The sequence below is a fragment of the Chaetodon trifascialis genome, chromosome 16, assembly GCF_039877785.1.
Source record: "Chaetodon trifascialis isolate fChaTrf1 chromosome 16, fChaTrf1.hap1, whole genome shotgun sequence".
Classification (NCBI taxonomy): domain Eukaryota; kingdom Metazoa; phylum Chordata; class Actinopteri; order Chaetodontiformes; family Chaetodontidae; genus Chaetodon; species Chaetodon trifascialis.
Genome location: NC_092071.1, coordinates 3941190 through 3963575, shown reverse-complemented (window position 1 = coordinate 3963575; position 22386 = coordinate 3941190). Strand labels below are relative to the sequence as shown.

Below are 22386 nucleotides of genomic sequence, written 5' to 3'. Positions count from 1 at the left end.
CACATTTCAAGATAACTCATAACTTTGATATAAAAGCAAAATCTTCTTTATTGTCTTGACAATGATTAATCCAGTTTTCAGAAACAGTACTCATGCTCTAAACTCTTAATCTCCAGATATCGAGATGGAAACCTTGTGACTGGCAAACTGACTGGCTGAGCAGCTGAAAAGACATGATGGACGTCTTAATGGTCTGTGTTTTTATCTGTGTGCTCCTGCAGGGGTTGAACCAGATGAGGAAGGTCGCCCAGGTGGGACTGGATGGCGTGCGGCGGACAGACTGGCACGACTACGAGGCAATGAGGAGAGATGCTGCCCGCTCGGGTACGTCCAAACTCTGATGCTGCTGATGCTGCTGTTTTGTTTGGGCGCATCTGCTCTGTTTTAGCACAAGGCCACACACACGCGCACACACACTGCGGTATTCTAGTTAAACTCTTTTGTCTGTTAATTCCTTCCAAGTGGATTTCTCTTCCTCAGAAGCAGCGTGAATCAATTCTGCAAGTACAGTTCTGAGTTCATAATTAAACACAGTTAATCTTCCACAATACGCATTGATTGAGCCCCAGGCCCTGAATGGAAAACATACTTTTGCCCTTTCATAACAAATCTAACAAATTTAACTGGCTTTTATTTGGAATTAGGTGGGACTAAAGTGGCAAATGAGATGGATTTGTGAGAGACTAGGAAGGGGGTTGGGGCTCTAAAATATCATGCGGTAAACTTTGTGCACAGAATAGTGTGGGGTTTGTTTTAAGCACCGTGGAGGGATGCTCACAGAGACTATAGAGTTGTGAAGTGAGTGGAGCTATTTCAGGTTCCCCTGGTTCCATAAGTAAAATCCCATTCTCTATAGACAATGACGGGTGACTCACAGTTCAAGCACTTCCACAGATGAACACCCGTACCACTGGAATCAACTGCCTTTGAGAAAGAGCAGAAAATACAAGCCTGTGCACATAAAAATGTAAAGCCAGAAGTTAACGTCAGCTCCCAAGGTGCCTTTGGCGAGGCCTAACATCCAACATCAGATCTTAAACTTCTATCACATGAAGATTACGCTGTTGAGAAAACTGATAACACAACTGGGAGTTTAAATAATTAAATTAAATAGCTTTTAGTTCTGGGTCAGATCTCCAACAATGGTGCCAAATTCTGTTCCCAACTGCAATAAAGATGTGCTTTGAATTCACTACAGTTCTCATTTAGATGTCTGATTCTCCATAGCATCAGTGGCTCAGGCTCGTGAATGCTGTAGTATGAAATGAGGGTGGCCATAAAATAAACCACGGAGACTCGTGTGTTTCTATGCTGAGAAACATTGATAACGCCATTAAAACAAAAAAATGAAATGGAATTCCGAGCAGGGGAAAGACATCAGGAACCTGCTGCACCTCCTGCTTTACAGCGGCTGTAAAGTGTAAAGCAGAGCCTCCTGCTGTGTTTCATTCTACCCGAACAGGAAATCATACAACACGTGTACAGCTGGACATCAGTCAGAAAACACACACTTCATACTCAGAACCTGCTGAGAAATGTGTAGTATAAATTCGGGAAACAGCTTGTATGCTTCAGAGTTTGAAAGGCTTAGCTGCATACAGAGAGGGAGAAGCACAGAAAGAGAGAGCCGAGCCGGTGCATGTAACCCCCGCTGCTTTAGAGCATCATTCAGGCCTAAGAGGACTCCAGCGGTTAAGAAAATGTGTGTTTTCTGTGAGGGATTACAGATGTCAGAGAAAGTCAGTCAAAAAGAGTGGGGGTCAGATTTGCATGAGGGGGCCTCGAAAACATAATTTAAGTGATATGCATAACACATTTATTGTGCAGGGAAACGTACAACATGAGGTAGAAGAGTTTATCTTTGAAATGAGCCATTAAAGTGAGTAGTTATTCTCCACAGTTATTACCTTCAGGATGGATCATTTCTACCTAATGGAACAAGGCAGCTCACTTTAATTTGATGCTCTCCTCCGACTGTGGATCAGCCTCGTGCATGTGGCTTTGTGTGTTTGTGTGGAGCGTGTTGATGAGCGGCTAATGAAACACGCAGCACGGTGTATTTGATGCACGCTCAGTTTTTGTATGTGGAAAAGGGTTAATAGAGAGCGTCTGGCTACATGTCACAAGTCATGTAAGCTAAGTGCCATATTTTCCAGAGCAGTGCATGGCTTATTTAAATGTTTCCTGTGTCAGCAGCTAACAATTGTCACAGTATTTTGAGTCTCTTACCTGTTGCCATTTTCCTTCATCTGTTCACACGCTCAGTCAGTACTTTTCCACTCTCACCCCTTACCAGCCACGCCCACCTGCCCACTCACCTGATCACACACCTGAGATTAATTCCCAATCAGTCTAGTATTTAAGCTGCTCTCCCCACACTCACTCAGTGCCAGACTGTTCTTTGTTTCCATGCAAGACTTATCAGCAATTCCTACTGGCCTGATCTCTCGTCGCAGAAGCTGCTTGTTGTTCTCCTCTCCGCCTTTTGTTTCTGACCAGGAGTCTTACCTTACATTTCCCGGATCTTTGTTTGCCCGTGACTGTTTGGCGTGTGCTTCACCAAACACTTAAAGAGACTCTGACATTTGATGTTATGCACTTCCTGGATCTTTGCCTGCCTGTGACTATCTGATGTTTGGTTCATCAAACATTTCTAGAGTGTCTGTATCCCATTGAGAGACTGGAGTTGAACTTCATTGTTGCTTAGCTGTCTCTGCCAAGCTTTGCTTGCCTGCGCTCTGATGGTACTGCCCCCCCCCCCCCCCCCCCATTACAAACTATAAACTTTGTGCATCATTCATATTTACAAAATCAATATCCGTTTTTATCTCACTAAACAAAGTACTGCACAGCTCCCAGTAAAAAGGGCAATAGGAAATAAAATGAACTCATTTTCTATATCAGACAAAAAGCACACTGAACAAATCCACTTTCCCTCTTCCAGACTGCGGCACCACAGTGCTCCATATATCCCCGGTCCATCGCTCTTTGTACTTTGCAGACTTTTCTTAACAAATGAGAGTCAGCCAACTCTCTCCCATATCAAGCAACCAGTTCTATAACTGAGTGGATGTGGGAGACTGTTCTGGATGTTTTTTGCTATGTGTGACATCTTACAGGTCAGGTAATTAACTGATTAATCAGGAAACTAATGAGCAAGTGAATCAATTATGAGAATGATGGTTCATTACAGCCTTAAAAACACACTTTTTTAACACTAACCACACGACCTCCATGACAAATTTCAGCCTCATACATAGAAAGCTGAGGTTGCTGTGAGGTGGGCATAGCTTTGTGTATTGATGAAGAGATAAATTAGAAAAACTTCACTGACCTGTGTGTGTTTTGGATGCAGGGAATGGCGAACAGGGGAAGCCGTTCCCTCTGACAGAAACCGATCGGGTGGACCAGGCCTACAGGGAGAACGGCTTCAACATTTACGTCAGCGACCGGATTTCGCTCAACCGCTCCCTCCCTGACATCCGCCATCCAAAGTGAGTCCTGTATGTGTGTGTGTTTGTACCTCCAGGTATGAAGGCATTCTTGTAATTTCTATGTCCAGACATAGAAACATTTTTGGAATCCCTTTAATCCCTGCAATTAATTCTGTAATAATTAATAAAATTCTACTGATATAGATGTTTAGATTGCAGGACGTATGCAGGAGAAAGGGCACAAGTAAATACTGGGACTTCATTCAGTGAAAAGCTGAAGTTATTAAGTCTCTAAAAACCTGTGAGAACTGCAGGTCATGGAGAGAATGTTTGGTACTGCATTTGTCAAGGATTACTGCGCCGTATCGGAAAAAAAAAAAACAACTTCAAAATCTTTTTAAAGTTTTAGGATTTCTCTGTAGGAAAGCAGAACCTGTCCAGACTCCTGTGAACCGTGCGCTCCCTTCCAATTTCAGAATGGTATTGTGGAAGGCCTTTAATCACAGTTTTTCTTTTGCCTGACAAGAACATTTCTCTGACACTTGACCTTCCCTTCTCTTTCATGTGGAAAGCAGCTTTGAACGCTTCCTCTCTGCCAGTTTCCCCAGGAGGACTGATTCTTTTTATCAGTGTTTATAAAAGCAGGCCTTCCTTGACCTTACACAAGTCTTGCCATGACTTGTCTGTGCTGACAGGTTCTCTATGAAATGTCTCAAAATATTTTACCATAGATCACAAGTTTTTTTTTTTTGTACAAGCCTGCAATTTAGTTTGAAAGGTACATGATGTAGATGCATGTGAAAATGTGCATCCCGGTTGTAGTGCAGTGATGGTGGGAATGGTGGTGTGTCCGCTTCTCATAAATATTCATTTTGAACACTCGTACATGCAGATGTCAGAGCTGTCTCAAGACCTTCAGGGCAAGTCCAAGAACTTTCATGTGATTTCAAGTCAAGTGCTTCAGGTCTCCACAGTCAGTGCTGCCCATTACAACGGCACAGCATCTGTTCAAGGCTTAATGAGCAAATATGCAAGGTGTGCGACAATATAAGGCCTGTCCAAACTCATTTGGCATTTGCCCAAATGCCAAATGAGTGTCCCAAACACCTAAACTGGGATAAATTTAATGTCCCGGATCTTTCTTTCTCCAACCTGCTATGAGCAACTACAGTGTAACATCATCATTATCACATCATCAGCATCAGCACATCTTATTTGGTCATGCAAATTAGACGTGTAAACAGAAAATGTAATTCCTAGGCAAGGTAGTTGTAAAGGCCTCAACAGATCAGTGGATTCGGCCATGCTGAATGCTGCACCACTGTGCTGCAACCAAGTCCAACTCAGGTGTAGGTCGAGCTGATGACAGATAATTAGCACATTTTAAAGTCCCTTTGTGTCGAGTTTTGAGCAGATAGATCACAGATATATTCCTTTTCATTGCCTTCCAAATGAGTCAATGAGCATGTTTTGAGCTGGTGCCCATTGGCTGGACATCACCTTTTGTTAGCTTCTTCCAAAATGCATATGAGGCGTACAAAGTGAATGAATATGACTGCTTTCTTATCTGCTGCTGCTACATTTAAGAGCGGTTAGGTTTAGGACAGCAGAGAGGCAGCTGTCATGCAAACAGGAAGTGTTTACATGACAGCTGTTATAATCACAGTCAAGCTTCAGTGTGCTTGTAATGAAATTATTAGCATGTCAACAGGCAAAATGAATGAGTGATGTTGCAGACTGATGTAGCCCCCGCTGCTGCCAGACACGTGTCACCCTCCTGTAACCAATCAGATGGACACACCAACTCTCCCCGCCGACCTGTGGCTACACCCCCCACCCACCCACCCACACTGACTTCCTTCACCCTGTCTGTCCAGTATGCAGCGCCTGCCTCTTTGTGATTGGCATGTTGTCTGTGCCTCAGAGGCAACCCGCTCCAGAGCGGCGACTGACACATTCGATTTCTGCACGCTGACAAGATTTAATTGAAGCACACACACACACACACACACACACACACACACACACACACACACACACACACACACACACACGCACATGCACGCACATACCTTTCAGATGCAGTTCATGCAGTGTAGCGTGAGCACTGTTCACCTTTCCATCTTCTGCTGCTGTCTCTCTCTCTCTGCACTCTTTGCAGTTTTTATCTACAATAAAATGAAGGTTTTGATTGTTTTTGAGCCACGCTGCTTTTTTTTTTATTATTTTGCTTCTTCTCTTTCTAAGGGACATTAGATTAATTTACAGGAACAGGAAAATAAAAGTATGCTGGGGATCAGATGAGCATGACTCATTAGTATGGCTGATGAGGAGAAATGAAGGCCTTCTTCATATTATTAATCAAAGGCAATTTCAACCATTATTAAAGTTGCTACAGAGGCTAAAGTCTTGCCTCTCTGTCTGTTTTGAAAAAATCTAATTCTTCATATAATTGCCATTCTAATTTAATATAACTGCTATTAGACTAAATACATATTTTGTGTAGGCCTGCTCCTTTACTGGATCTGGGCCTTAAGCATTTTAATAACATGTATTTTTTAAAACACTGTATAGTTTTGACAGTATAAACTTTATCTGACCTTCTTGAGCTACAATATAGAATAGATGTTGAAATGGTATCAAACCCAATGCAGACTAACAGAGGTGGAGCTGCACAATAAATTTGTTAACAAAAAGGCAACCAAACAAAGACTTATGGGAGGGTGAGGCTGGTGAGGGTCAAAGCCAAAGTAAAAAGTCAATACTCAAATAAAATCCAATGGAATAAAGGGAGGAGAGTTCAAATATCCAAAAAAACAAGCTAATCCCTGGGAAAAAACAAAGCAAAAGTCCAAACACACGTGATATCCAGAGAAACATCCACCAACAGACTGGAAACTTGACACACACATGTACAAGGAATGAACTGACAAAGACTGACCAAGAGGGGAACACATGGACTTACACCGGGGAGGGAGAACTAATGAGGCACAGGTGGAAACATGAGACACATAAGATAAACCTTCAACATAAAACAGGAAACAATAAAACCAAGCAAACCAGGAAACCTGGAGCCCGGCGGCGAAGGTGAATCCCTTGTGGAAGTCGGGCTGGAGCTGGTCCGTTCTAAAAGCCAGTGAGGTGTCTCAGGACCAAAGACCAGCGGCAGGAAGCCAACGAGAGGGTAACGGGACTGGAGTTGTTGAATGCTATGACATAAAGTATGTCTTCAGCAGAGTAAGACATTTAAAGTGCTGTCTCTCATAGGATGGTTTAATTCTTCTGTGCTCCAGGTCTAGTCGTTGTTTTATGTGCAAAGACTTCCTCGCCTAATTTTAAATCTAAATGACAATATTAATGTTTTTTATACTATACATGGAAGCATTATTGTGACTCAGCACTGAACATTATGTTGTTTTCTGTCAATACATTAAAAAAGAAGAACTCGTCTGTCTAATAATCCTTTATTTGTTTAATGCCAAAATCAAGTGTTGTCACTATTTTTGCAGAGTGTGCCGATTTCAAAAGGCAGTTCTCTCTCTTCTCGCTCTGTACTCTTTCTTGGTGAGAGGTTGAGACTGCCTCCAGGCCCTCCTCCTGCTGAAGCTCTGCTTCAAATTGGAGATACTCATGAGAAAAAGCATCCACATTTTAATGGGTTTCCTTCTATGGAAGCAGAAGAGGTCTGCTTGATCTTCCAGCCTGTCAGCGTGATGGCTTGTGAGGTTCCACTGCCTCCAAACCCTCTTCCTGCTGAGGCTGTGAACAAGTACAGAGATTTGAAAGACACAGGGTTTCCTTCTCTGGATGATGAAGTGGCCTATTTTACATCCCACCCTCTCAGCATAGAGCTGGCTTGTGATGTTCCGCTTCCTCCAAGCCCACCAGCTGCTGATACTGCAGGTCCCGTGAGAGACGTCCATGAGAAGGAGCACCCGGGTTTGTCTTGGACATGGTTTCATTCTCTTGACAATGCAGTGCCCAATTTAATGATCCATGGCAAGCTGGCTGATATTCAGCTACCTCCAAGCCCTCCACATGCTGAGGCCGTTCTTCACAAGGCTCCGGATGAAGACTTGTCCTGCCTGAACTCCCAGCGTGTCAGTGTGATGGCTTTTGATGTTCTACTCCCTCCAAGCCCTCCTCCCACTGAGGCTTTTCTTCACATGGTGGACACTGAGGAAAAGTACCTGGACTTAAAAAAAAACTTTACGTTTCCTTCTCTTGATGAGGACACTGAGACAAAGCAACCCAACTTCAGGAGGTTCCACTGCCTCCAAGTCCTCCTCCTGCTAAGGCTGTGCTATGCATGTGGACCATTGATGGAAAGAAGTCCTCAGCCAGTGAAGGCTTAGCTTAATTCTTGTTGCTTAATTCTTGTTGTACTACCAATCAAAAGAAAAAAAGCTTGTCTAACACCTTTCAAGTGTGGTTATCAGGGTTCTTCTGTAGATATTTCCATACAGTAATTCTACTGAAGTAGTTATTTTGATGCTACCTTTGCTTCTGGTTTGAGGAGCTAGTTGCAGCTTTTAACAGTGCGTAGCATAGTCTGGCCTAGTTTAGGCTTGTACAGTTTTCTCTCTAGAACTGCTGTGCACCATGACCACAACAACAAAGACAACCATCTCTGGTCAGCTTACCTCATAATCAAGTTACACAAACACTCACACACTCCATCCCCTTTGGAATTGGACAGGATTTGTTAATAGTCAGCAGATGACTGCCTGTCCATCACGCTGCCTGCCTGTCTCCCATATTTGAATGAATAACACGCAGACTGATGTTCAACACAGACATTGATCAACTGACACAGCTCACTGCACTCTTTCTCCCTTTCTTCCCTCCATCAGGGAGGGAACATAACCCTCGCCTCGATTAGCGCCTCTGCACGGCTTCCGCTGCTTGCTGTGATCATAATGTACAAGGTGATCGCTGTAACCCGTCATCGGAGCACATGCTAGCGGCAGATAACAGCTGCCTGTGATGCAGGAGGAACACGTCAGTGGCACCACTGCACTTCTGGCCCTATAAAATCTGTAGAATTTTTGTTTTGAACCACGAAGAGGAAAAGTAAAAATGTCAGCTTCAGTTGTTCAAAGCCTAAAAACGAACAAATTCCTCCAGCGGCCATGAGAAATCGACTCAGCTTCTTGTCCGACAACTAGAGTTATTTGTTTAAAAATAACAGCTGTGATGTGTTACTGCCTGATGTTATGGGTGTTTTTATGTCATGGATGATTTGATAAAACTGTCTAATATGCTGTTTTTTTAGATGCTTGATTGTATTTTGCTTTTGTTTTTTTTCTTTTTTATCCGTGATTGCTTTTATATGATGTCTCCTTGCAGCGGAAGTCATGTTGTGCTCCTTGCTTGAAAGCTATTATATGTTAAATTATTATTATTATTATTATTATTATTATAGATCATGTCTGACACCGGACAGTAGAAGTAGCATGATGTTGTTATAGAACCTCAAAGTCCACGTAGGGAAGAGGCTGGGTTGGATACACAGTGCAACAATGACCACAGTTATTTAAACTATAGCAGGAGCACAAACCAGGTCATAGTGTGCCTAAACTAAACCTCATAAGACTCTCAGCATTTTTTTTTTAAAGAATATGATAATCGTGCTTTTCTTTTATCTGTATTAGTTTGTGTACACCAGGAGACAATCTGAACCTAGAATTGATGTTTATATACAGCATATGAAATGCAATGGGGTCTTTGAAATTGTTTCTCTCTCTCTCTCTCTCTCTGAGAGGTGAGCAAATACAATTTTCACTTTAAAAGGAAATGATAGAAAATGGGCTGAGTAGTCGTTTCAGACAAGATTGCATGTGTATTTCAGTAGAACCTTTGTGTCCTCTAATGCATCCATCTGAGTATTGAATCCATATGTCACCTCAGTGGCCCAAGATCTGCTGAGGAGGACGGTGGAGCGGCGGGTGGGTGACGTGCTTTGGAATGATAACGGGTTGAACCACAAGGAGGGTTGCTGCGCAGGGGATGTGTATGAGATGCTTCCTTCCTTCCCTCAATAAGGTGGATGGAGAAAAACAAGGACTTGTTGTAATGGCGACCACAAAACCATTAAGTGCCGTGTGCCTTTTTGCTTGTGTGTAGCTGTAAGCAGAAGCTGTATGCAGAGAAGCTGCCCAACACCAGCATCATCATCCCGTTCCATAACGAGGGCTGGTCGTCGCTGCTGAGGACTGTTCACAGCGTGCTCAACCGCTCTCCTCCACAGCTCATAGCAGAGGTCATCCTGGTCGACGACTTCAGCGACAAAGGTACCGAGGACGCGCACACACACACACGCACATCATTGATCAAAACACACACTTGCATAGACAGTGCACCTCCAGAGACGTGCAAGCAAATCACTGACCTGAACCATCCAGAAGACTCCATGTGTGGCACGTATGCATTCCTGCTACTGTTGTGGCAGTTGTGTCTCAAGGCTCAAGCTGGACATGGAAGTAAGACGCACATCAGGTGTGCTCAGTGTCTGCAGACACAGGTGCTCTTGGTGCTGAGCCTGCAGTAACTGGTCATTTCATAATGGCCTCTCGGTTTGGAGAGGGATGATGAAGCTATAATCATATCTAAGGAAACAAAAGGCTTCTCTGCTGGTGTGTGCTGCTCTGGTTCGCTCTGTTCAGCATGTGTGGGTTTGGTTTTGTTTGTGTATCTGTGACTCCTCTACAGCTCTTTGCAACAAACATCTCATTTCCATTGTTGCATAGCTTCATGGGTGTGTGTGTGTGTGTGTGTGTGTGTGTGTGTGTGTGTGTGTGTGTGTGTGTGTGTGTGTGTGTGTGTGCGCACCTGTCTGTGCTATTTTCTCTCTCACACTCTCTTCACCGGCCCTCTTAAGAAAGTGTTTAATTCCCTGTTAATTAGTGCTCTCTGTCACGGTCCCTCGTTGAAGGATGTGTTTACCTCTCGTCTCCACGGTAATGAGACGTTCCGCTGCCTCAGACTCATTTAGAGGTTAACACCCATCAGAGCTCATAGACCAAACCCTCCCCCTGCTGCTGCTGAGTGGAGTGGAAACAAAATGTGGTGAAAGCAGAGCTATAATCTCACTACAGGACACTTAATACACGTTACGTGTGTTTACACGTTATGTGCACGTAAAGCTTTTGGTGTTACACAAGACATCACAAAACTGTTAAAAATCACCATGAGTCTTCAGATAAGCCTAGCAGAAAGGCTCTTTATCACCAGACACAGTCAACATGTCGTTGAATAATGCAATAGACATGTTTGTGGTTTTAATAGCGGCAACAGTGGCGATAGCAGCTGAAGCCAGAAAACTGCATTTCTCCACATTCAGGTCAACAAATAACCAAATTAATTTTGATATTAGTTACTAAGTGCACACGAAATGACATGACTCTGGAATCATATAGGAACTTACAGTAGAGTAAATACAGAAAATGTACTAAATTTACTAAAGTCTGAAGACGCATGTTAGCATATTATCATGTATTATACTGTATATAATCAAGTTTTGACCAAATACAGGTTCTCATTAGGCAAATCCCAACTGGAAAGAAATGAGGAACATTGGAAATTTCCCCTCTGTGGGATAAATAAAGGATTATCTGTTATATCTCAAAATGAATAAAGTAAACTTTTACATTAGGATTCAGACAAAGAAATTAGGAAACCTTCTTTTCCTACATTATCGCTTCCCCTCTACCTCACATGTCACAGTCCCAATGGGTGGGAAGTAAAGAACAACTGAGTTGTGTGAAATTAGTCTGGATCCCGGGATGGGTCTGAGCCCTCTGTCGTCAGGATGAATGGGAGAACATTACCCAGCTGCAGGGAAGGGATTTAACCTCTGTGGGCCGCCTGCTCTAACACTCCCTCTCACTGCCTGTCCTTTGATAAGAAATGAGTCAGGCTGTAATTAAGGCTTAAGAGACATGAGGACGAAGTGAACTTCAGTCAGTTCTGGTCTCTGGTTGAGTAGCTGGAGTTACAATGTCACCCAGAATAATCCACAACAGTTTCTGTGCAGAATACGACAAATCAATGCAGAGCACTGAACCCTTGTATAATAAATTAAGGAGCAAGTGCATTAAAGAGGAGGACAGAAGAAGAGATTTATTATAAAGTGTGTTTCAAACTTACAGTGCTGTTTTTCATTTCTGGTTCACACATTAATTTACCAAACTGAGAGACAATTTCCTGTAAAAAGGAGGAAAATGAGCTGGCAGTATGCGGGTGTGACTAAATCCTGCCTGTGTATTTGCATTGTGTGTCTCGCTCTAGCTGTGGCTTTCTCACTTTCTCCCTGCTTTTGAAAACAATCAACAAAGATTAGCACTCAGTCCTTAAAGATTTTTTATTCCAGAGATAAAGGAGAGTCGGCTTCAAGGCGGGAACACAGCCCATGAAGATAATCAAAATACATCTGAAGCAATATGCTTAACAAAGAACTCCAAAACACAAATCACTCGGTTAAAAACAAAAGAAAAATAGTGTTAGCAAACTGTCAGTACTTTCCCAGCGGGGCCACAGTAGCCAATGAGAGAGACGGGTCTACAAGCAGCTGACGTGAGGCAGTGCATTGCTCCCTCTGCCCTGATAATCTCAGATCAGAGAGAACAACGGTGAAACTTCTCCACATGTGCGTGATGTTTTAAACTCCTGTAAACTGAACCTGCCTTAAATGTTGCAATAAATCCTCAGGAAGTCATTGCCAGGGTCAGTGCGCTTTACCTGGCAAACTGCCTAATTAATCCTCTAAAGGAGGAGCCACTGAACCACAGGGCAGCACAGATTCTGAAGTTACAGAATGAGCACTTTTGCTTTTTTATGCAATTTATCGAATGGGAGCAAAGGCAGTTCCCAACATGGCTGAGCTTCTGCTGCACCGGCGTTGGAGAGTCGAAGCAGAGGAGTAAATACAGTTCAATTATGTGCAAACAAAAACAATGTGTTAAAATGAAAGGATGTCCAGATTTCTCCAGGTTAGCTAGCCTAATACAGCTAGCTAATTTAACAAACTATAAAACGTAACCACAAGCATCACATGAAGGCATGTAATCATATTTAACACAGCCCTCCGGTCCTGTCGTACCAGCCGTGCTGACTGGAGACATCGTCTTTGCTGAGAGTTGAAATAAAAGATGATGATTCTTAAACAGCTTGGGATCTAATTCTTATTCATACTACATAATCAATGTGTGAGCCATTAGCCCACAAAGGCACGTCTCCTTTCATAACACACACAGACGATGAGAAACCCTCCCAGTCGGCTCTGATGATGACGCTGAGTTACCTCACTCGACTCAACATCTACAGATCCCGCAGTTATACTAATGCCCCGTTATATTTATACCACTTCATTATGCATCTGAGCTGCTTCTAAGTGTTATCCTGAGGCAAAGTTACTCATGATGAGGCAGGTTTTTGGAACATTGTGAAGTTTGCCTTCAAGGTGAGTAAGATTACACATGTTTTTCTAGAAATGACCTCCAGTTTTATTAATGTGGTCGTTAAAGGATCCCTCCAGTGCTGATGAAAGCCAGCGTCATTTTCCATATCAGCATCTCTCTCTCTCCCTTATCAACCTGCTGCCGGTGTTTGAGGCCGTTTATACATAGTTAGCTGAGATGAAACAGCTGTTCTCCTCAGTCCCATTTGTGTCACTCCTCATTCATTCACATCCCTGTTAGCTTAGATCTAAACTTCAGTCGTTATGTTGTTCATGGACGAAATGTAATGCTATTGCAGCCCTACTTTGAACTTCTCAGGACAAAAAGACTCCTTACAGTTCTGAAGAAGGGGTAGATTCAAAATAGTAAAAGGTAAAATCCAGGTTAAACTACTTGTATGTGGGTTTTAAAGAGAGTCAATTATAGCATACATTGATTGTAGAGTCAACACTAGGGCAGATGCTGCTGTCTTCCCCCATAACATCCTCCAGTTGAGGCTCTCTATGCCTCATCCTGTGAGTTACATCTTCTTCGCCTTTCCGCGCTGCTCAGAGGTGTCAGCAGTCGCCATATTGATGCTGCAGTCGACCTCAGTGGGGAACCGCTGAGCTTGCCATCCGTTATCTTTGCAGTCTTGCACTAGAAGCTGCAGTTTTGAGGCTTGGCAACCCTCCTTGCATGGCTCAGTTAGTTTCCAGCAGACTGTTGTTTTTTGATCATCTGAGGATCGCTTTGTCAGGTTGTAGAGAGGCGTGAATCATGTCATCCTCCCCTACATCGACCCTCATGGTCGGGATCAGGCCTCTTTTCCGCCATTTCTGTTCAACGATCCAGCTAATGGTAACAAGACCTTTTTTTTTTAAGTCTACCATCACCAGGCAAATCCTTTAATCCTTTTATTTGTAATTCACACATTAAATCTAAGAAGATGTAGGTCACTAAAAACTGTTGTTTACCAAATTCCTGCCAAGAAAAGAAAATCTCCTCAGTCGCTGACTTCAGGTTTAGCTGCCGTCTGTTTCACGGCAAGCTGCAGTTGACAAATGCTATTTGTCAGGTGGCAGTGATGTTGGAGAGGTGTCACAGCAACAAGAGCCCTGGAGGTGCTGCATTGTGGGAAAAGTGGCCGTGGGAGTAACCTCTTGTCCTTCCATTCATTGAACCACCCTTCTATCGTTTCACACCTGGGGCTCTTTTTTTTATTTGCTGACCAAACAGTGCAGAATATCTCCATGTGTGATTGATTGGACCTGTTTCTATTGAGCACCTCTAATGACGCGCTGCTAACTTGGTGACAGGCATATTGCATTTCCTCTAACTTCTTCACCATGAAAGCATCCCTCCAGTTCAGCGGTGAAAAGCTTTTAAGGGGAAGCAGCAACAGCAAGAAAGGTTTGCATTTGCAGCAACTTAGAACAGATACAGCAAGGCTGGAGGCGATCAGTAAACAGAAAAATAAGGCAGATATGTGAAAGTGCAAACACGAACACATGAGTGAAACTAAACTCCAAACCGCAGAGATGCAGGTAGAAGCCAAAAAAGCACTGAGAGTTGAACACAGTTGGGTTGAGATTAGAGTCCAGCTGTTGGTTGTTAGCTTTGTTTGTGCACCAGTTTCCCTCAGGCACCTGTTTAGTGGAGGTGATGCTGCTGTGAATGCACGATGCGATCGATCAATCACTTCTCTGCTGGACTGAATCAGATCCATTTTTCCTTATCTCATTGCTGCATCAATTTAATTACCAGCTTCACCTCGCTGATAAAATAAGAAAGTAAGAGCTTTTGCTGTCTTATTATAGTGGTGTAATCTTAGTTCCTGTGCACATTACATTTCTCGGTTGATTTAGTCACTTAGTTAACAAATTTATGTTGCTTATTGGGCTGTACATTACACTGTGGTAAATTACATATATTTTAGTAGGAATTATTAACTAAAACAATAATCATTTCATTATTATTTATAGCACTTTAACTGTTTTTTATTTATATTCTATTTTATTCATTTCCTCTTGCTAAGAGTTAATGTTAGTTCCTACATGCCATGTTTAGGAGGGACAGTTATGAGTGTAACAGAATTAGCAGGTGCAGCAGTGGAATATGGCGCCTGTGTTGCCATGTTGGTGTAAATTAAAGACCTTTTAAAGAGAAACTGAAGACTGCTTTTGACCCACAGAACAGAAGGATTGGAAAACGCTACACACAAGCTCACCCAAAGCTTCGTATTATGATTCATGAAGCGAAGTGAAGTGAAGTGCTCACACTTCAGTTAATTGTGAGTTGTGGCAGTCCAGCAGGTGTCCTCACAGTTTTTGTTCCAAATGTCATAGCCCAGTTTATTTCCTTTTCTAAATGAATGAGCCGGCTCATGAATGAGTGAGAGAAACCCAATTTTAAAACTCTTTTTGATGGCTTTTTCATGTCGTCATGGCATGAGCTGTTTTGTTTTGTTTTTTGTCTCCTTGTTTGTGTGGATTATACAGCTATTCCAGTATCATACTTTAAATACAATAGAGTGCCTCTTAAAACACAAACTTGTGAGCTTCAGACCTGATTTTAGACTCCAACCTTCGGTAAGCATGATGGACAAGCTGTTTGCATTTTTCACACGTGCCGGTTCCATTTAGTTCAGAGTGTATAAAGAATACATTAAGCTTAGTCTATTTCCCCCTCAACTAATCAACCAGTGCGAGCAGTCAAGTTCCATATTTATCTTTTATTCTCTTACATTTTGCATTTCAGTGCCATTTCCTGTGCTTGCTCATAATTAGATTCTTCAACCATTTTATTTTTTTAGTTAGATGAGGACTGGAGATTGTCTCATTACGCTTATTTGGCCCTATCTGAATTAGAAAGGTGCTTCTCTTGCAAATCACCAAAAGTGCTTTCTACTAAAAAGAAGTTTTACATGAAATTAGCCACTGCTGTCAAATAAGAGTGGAAAATCAGGAGGCAGCATCTTCATTTTCTTCTTATTCTCTTCATTTTTAGCCTGTGGCAGGTTGCAGATTGTGCACTGAGGCTGTCCTTTGCCCTCCTACACGTCATGGTCCTTCACTCGTGTTATAGAGTAAATAATAAAACCGGCTCAGTCCTTCCTTTTTTCCTCATATTTCTTTAATTACAGGTTTCAGCTGAGGTCATTTCATCATGTCAGAGGACAGTGACCCCCCGCCATTCAGTCTCAGTCTCTCTGTTCATTCCTCACTCTGCCCTTCTCACCCTCACTCTGCTACAAGTAATTTGCAGCTCCAATAGGGCTGAAAGCAATCAGTAAACAGCACAATAAAGCCGAAAGTACAAACAGGAACACGAGTGAAACTCCAAACCAAAGAACTGAGCACGGAGAGGCTTTTAAAAGCAAGACGTTTCATATTCTCTTTAATTACATTCACGATGGCAGGGAGAGCGACCCCCATCATTCGGTCTCGGCCTCTCTGTTTATCGCTCGTTCTGCTTCTCTCACGCTCACTCTGTTACCACATCTGACCAGCAGGCAGCTCCGATTTACCGCCAGCAGCTCAAGCGTGACACTGAGCTGCACACAGCGAGCAAGTGTTGCTATCAAACCTGACAACGGCTCTTTATATCTGCTCATTTCAACTCTTTTCTTCCCTCGTTTCTCGGCCTCTCCACTATAGACAGCATGAGAATTCAGAAGTTGTGAATATCTACATTCAAACCCACACATGCCAAATATTTTCCTGAAAAAGCCATCTCAGACCCCATTGTGCTGCCAAACAAATGGGACCTTTCTCACTCTGAATTTTCGCTGCCTCCATTTATTTCACTTCTCTTTGAAACATTCTTCTGCTGAAACATCGAGCTATCTGAACGTGGTTTAATAATATCGGATGAAAGGTGGGGCTGACTTGAGTTTGATGTCAGTATAGTATCAGGTACCAGAAAATTAAAATAACTTGGCTTTCATCCACTTTGCAAACTGGGAAAAAAGACCTGACCTCACATGCAAATTGGCTAATTTAAAGTGAGAGACTGGCTTCATATTTAAACTGTCTGCAGTTATTTGCTGGATTTGTCTGGCTGCCATAAACTGTCAGACAAGAAAGGAATGAAGAATTCTTAGTTGTATTGGATTTGCAAATATTTGGTCATATACTGTAGAAGATCAGTGCTCTCCCTCCATGTCGTCTTATTTTGATAATTTTTCCCTTGTTAAATATCATGTGAGTTAGCTCTTTACAGCATAAAAGGGCTTAACCTTAACCACAACCTTAACCCTTATATCATCATAATTAGGTTAAATTTCTTCTGTAAATGTTGCCTAACTCTGCTAATGTGATTGTAACAATAGAGTGCTTCCCCTCTGCTGTGTAAAGATGGTCACACTGGGAAAATGGTTGCATGCGTCTGGCAGCTTACCAGTGGTGAATGAGCATGAGCAATGAATTCTGCTGGTGGAGCCCAAGTCATTTCACGGATTTATGGCCAGACGAGGCAGAGAAAGTAGCTCTAACTTGTACGTAAACAGAAAAGAACAGAAAGCCGCCTCCCCCAACACATCAGGGAAGGGAAATGGTGCATGGGAGGCGAGGAGAGGGAATGCTGTATGGAAGAGTGTGAGTTTCAGTAGCCTCATATCAGCTTTTCCTGGGATCTGATCAACAAAACTCCTAAATCTGACTCTCACAGATCCCACAGAATCAGTTCAGCCACTGCAGGGACTCAGTACTCACATTATCAAACCTCATCTCTGCTCTCACTCCTGTAGCATGGTGGACAGCAGCTGCAGTCAGCTTGGATTTAGTTACACTGGATTTCAACTGGGGCCAATTTTCAAGGAAAAGCAGTACCAAAACATAAAAAGGAAACTCGTCAAACTCCTTTTGTATGTGTGGTAACTTTTGCTCATCACCTATCAATGGAGTAAAACGTTGCTTCTGACACAGCAAAACACAGCTATATGGCTAAATACCATATAGCCTTTTAGCGATGGGGCCAAATACACAGCTTCCATATTTCGCTTTTAACTGCTATGACTGCTTTCAACTGCTCATTCTAAATATACTGCAGTTACAAAAAACAAGAGCCATATGCATGAACTGAACATCAGAGTTCACGATACAAAGCCAATAATTTCTTAAATAAAACAAACAAAATGCTTATTATTTATACTTTGTTGCATACAGAAAGACTTTGAATAACAAAGATAAGGCAGGAACAGACAGGAACACTGCAGCACAACCGGACTGACCAATTAGTCCTAACTGATCGCAGCTGGCTGTAGCTCTGCCCATGAAAATGTCCAGCAGGTGGCACTGAAACACGATGCAATGAGAAAATTGCTGGACTGTTTAAGATAAGATAAGACACGGTTGCATGATGGCATATTCAATTGTTGCTTTCTCAGACGCATCACCATCACATTATCACGTCTGTGATTTTGACACCACATGAACACTCGCTTTGGGACTTATTAATGAAAGCAAGTTGACCAAAAACATTGTTTACAGCCATAGCTGCAGGGGAGTGTTGCACACATTCACACCTAGACACCTGGGAGCTGGCCAGCGCGGTCAGCGCCTGAGTGAGTGTGCAGCAGTTTTGGGCTTTGTTCTGGAGCCTGACAGGAGCTAACGACACAGGGAAGGCGTTATTCATTCATTTCTCTTGGCCGTGTCACAGTGGGGTTTCGAAGAGGTGAACTGAGCTGCCAAGTAGCTGGTTTATTTTTGTGTTTAATCCAGTCATGAATATTCTCTGAACATTAGGGGGCAGCATTCATTGTCTGAAAGACACATTGCATTTCTCAATTTAGAGCTTAAGCCTATTGAAAAAGTCTCTGTGTTAACTTTCCTCACACCAGTGCTGCCAAGTACTGGAAAACATAACACTGATTCACTGTTTCCTCGTCTTTACTTTTGCATATTTTATAGACAATATTAAGAGATCATCCTGGTGTCTTTTGCATTTTTTATCCCATTTACTACAGCACTTGATTTGGGAAGTCTGCCACAGGCTATGCTGTGATTACAGCTGACAGTTGGTATTGATCTGTAGTTCCATGGTAATGCTATATTATAAGTTGCTGCGCCAAAATGCAACATTAAGGCATTACCATTTTTAAGTGTTTCTGCCACTGTGGAGCGATGCAGACGTTCTGTACATGACCCAGAGAGCAGGTCAAGACCCCTCATACATTTTATTGGTGTTTAAGTGAAAAATGCAAACAGAAGAAAATTGGTAAAAGCCATAAATTCTCTAAAATCACTAAGCTTCCATGAGACCCAATCTGCCCTGAAAACAGATTCCTATCAACTACCAAATGAAAACAAACTTCTGATCTCTTCTGATCTTGTTCATCTAACATTGGCAGCTGTTTTGGTTTCTTAGTTCTTAGTTGTTGGCGGTGGTAGTAAAAACTCTCCATTATTTTGTTTAGCACTCGTGTAATACTTTTGTCGTATCTGTCAATATCATTGATTTTTATTCAGAATGAGAAAGACTTGTGTCGTGTAATCACAGCCTGTAGCAGAGCCTGTATTTACTCAGTGGGACCACAGTGGCACACTGCACTATCAGCTACTCTGTGATGGAAACCTGCCATTGGCAGATTGATCGTCCAATTACTTTCCAACTTTCAGCTCCCCGATGGGATCAGTTGAACAAATGGCTGCAATACTTCATTTCAAATAAGGAGTGGCCTGTACGCTGCTCTTATGCAGAGTGACTTTTGATGTATTCCCAGTCAGATATAGAGGCAGTTTGGCGGTCAGACAGCCCGGCTCCCAGCAGGCCTCAGCGCAGCCTCCAACCTGGAGCCATCACAGAGCTTACCACAAAAGGTCTACTGCTAATTGTGCAGAAATATGTCATTATATTCAAAAGGGAAATGATTGTACCCTCTGCCAGTGCTGAAGCACAGAGCTGCCAATGACAGCTACTTGTGGACTGAAGGCACAGACATTTTTGCACCAGCTCTTATTTGCTCTTTGTTCTTTAATTTGTAAATTCCAGACAGTTCATCTTGAGAGCAGAGACGATCATCCCCCAAGTAACAAGAGTGAAATCAACAACCAACAACATAGTGATTATTTAATTGAACTCTAATCTGGCTAGAATTATCATATTTCTGAGGGTGGCACTATGAGAAAGGCCCAAAGCTCATTGAAATCCATGAGTTCATCCTTGAATCTGATTCCCGTTGGTTTTGGTCTTTTCATTAGTTTTCTGTAAGGGTGGTGTTTCATATACCCCCAGCAGATGGACCTACATTTTGAGAACCACCTCCATTGAGGAAAGCTAATGAAAGGACAAAACCAGGATCAGGATGCATCCTCTAGAGACCAAGAATATCCAAGTTTCATGTGCATTTTTCAGGATTTTGTCATGGACATTTTGTTTCCCTTCAGGAGTCATCCTCTGTGAACCATGAACATCCATCCATCCATCCATCCATCCATCCATCCATCCATCCATCCATCCATCCATCCATTTTCTCCCGCTTATCCGGGGCCGGGTCGCGGGGGGAGCAGTCTGAGCAGGGACGCCCAGACTTCCCTCTCCCCAGACACTTCCCCCAGCTCCTCCGGGGGGATCCCGAGGCGTTCCCAGGCCAGCCGAGTGACATAGTCACCCCAGCGTGTCCTGGGTCTTCCCCGGGGTCTCCTCCCGGTGGGACATGCTTGGAACACCTGCGCCCCGCCGCCCTGCGGAGGAAACTCATTTCAGCCGCTTGTATCCGGGACCTCGTTCTTTCGGTCATGACCCAAAGTTCATGACCATAGGTGAGGGTAGGAACGTAGATTGACCGGTAAATCGAGAGCTTCGCCTTTCGGCTCAGCTCCTTCTTCACCACGACAGACCGATACAGCGACCGCATTACTGCAGCCTCTGCACCGACCCGCCTGTCAATCTCATGCTCCATTCTTCCCTCACTCGTGAACAGGATCCCAAGATACTTAAACTCTTCCACTTGAGGCAGGAACTCTCCCCCAACCTGAAGGGAGCAAGCCACCTTTTTCCGGTCGAGAACCATGGCCTCGGACTTGGAGGTGCTGACTATCATCCCAGCTGCTTCACACTCGGCTGCGAACCGCCCCAGTGCATGCTGAAGGTCCTGGCTCGAGGGAGCCAAAAAGACAACATCATCTGCAAAAAGCAGAGACGAAATCGAACCGAACCCCCTCCAGCCCCTGGCTGTGCCTAGAAATTCTGTCCATAAAAATGAACAGAACCGGACCATGAACATTCATGGCAAATTTCATAGACATCTGGCCAGTAGTTGTAAAGAGAGAGAGTCTTGCTCTGGAGCAGAGTGTTTGTGATTGATGGACGGACAGACTGACAGACCTATGACCAACTGACATCAGTATCCTCTGGCCGTGCCCATTAACCTGCAAAAATAAACATACATTCTATAAACCCGGCAAGTTTCTAATCAGTGCTTAATGGACTGATTTAATTTCAGGACAGGTTTATTAATGATTTAGTTGCTTTGGCTGCACGACAGCGCTGCTGTCAGCAGCATGGAGCTGCTTTGAACGGTGTTATCAACACCAGCAGCCCGACCATCTGCATGATGGAGAGATTGGGAGAGAAAGCGATGAGGAGATGGGAGACGATTTGTTGGACAGACAGCGGCGAGGACAAGAAGGATGGGAGGGAGAGGCGGCAATGCAGAAAACTGAACACGGTTCAGCATGTTTATTCATTCATGTCAGCGTGCGTGTATCTGTTTGTGTATGTGACTGAGGGTGTAGGGAGATAATGAGGTAATGGTGCTCAGTGAAGTGTGACGGAGAGACGAGGGAGAGAGCGATATGAAGAGGGAGGTTGAGAGGGAGCCAGATGACAGAGGACAAAAGGAGCTAATTAAGTGTTGCCATTTAGAGATGTTGAGTCGTCAGCGGGAGCCGATCGATCCAAACATCTTTCTGAAGAGGAGAGGACCAGATGAGTCACATATACTGTGTGAGGACAAAGTAAAGATCGTCTACTGTCCTGTCGGCGGTGTATTTATTGGCTTCTGCTTTAAGTTATGAACTGAAAAAAATTGGAGCTTCGTTTAATCTTTGCAAAAATGTTGCAAAACATTTTAATAACTATTTGACTTGAATTTGAATTTATGTGGCGTCTCCACCGTTCTCTCCTGTGCAGGGAGGGTGATAAACTAGCTGTTAAACTTTACTTTTTGCTAACTTTCCATCTTGCTGGTTTGGAACAATCCTGAATAAAAAGTACAAATCAGCATTTGCATTCTAAATAATGACTATCTTAAATATTTGTAACAGACAGACTACAGGCACTGACGTCAGTGCTGCTGTTATATGCAGGGTCAAGTTGAGTTTTAACCACTTTTGACTTCAGGTTCAGAAGCTAAACAAAATGCGTGTGGAGGTCATGTGAGATGACAATGGCTGATGAGTCATTAGAAAATTTAGGCTATGACGCTATGAAAAGGTGAAACATAATGCTGAGCAACTTGGATTCAGGAAGGTTTTTCAGATAGAAAGCCAGCCCCTGGGTCCAAACAC

At 43.1% G+C, this 22386-nt stretch overlaps 1 protein-coding gene across 1 annotated transcript in view; it reads left to right on the top strand.

Annotated features, from left to right (window-relative positions):
- LOC139344551 (polypeptide N-acetylgalactosaminyltransferase 10-like) overlaps positions 1-22386 on the top strand; it is a 65749-nt gene that overhangs the window by 14996 nt on the left and 28367 nt on the right. The window contains exons 2-4 of the mRNA XM_070982834.1: positions 222-324; positions 3356-3494; positions 9561-9727. Coding sequence (XP_070838935.1) covers positions 222-324; positions 3356-3494; positions 9561-9727 — 409 coding nt within the window. The remainder of the gene's footprint in view (positions 1-221; positions 325-3355; positions 3495-9560; positions 9728-22386) is intronic.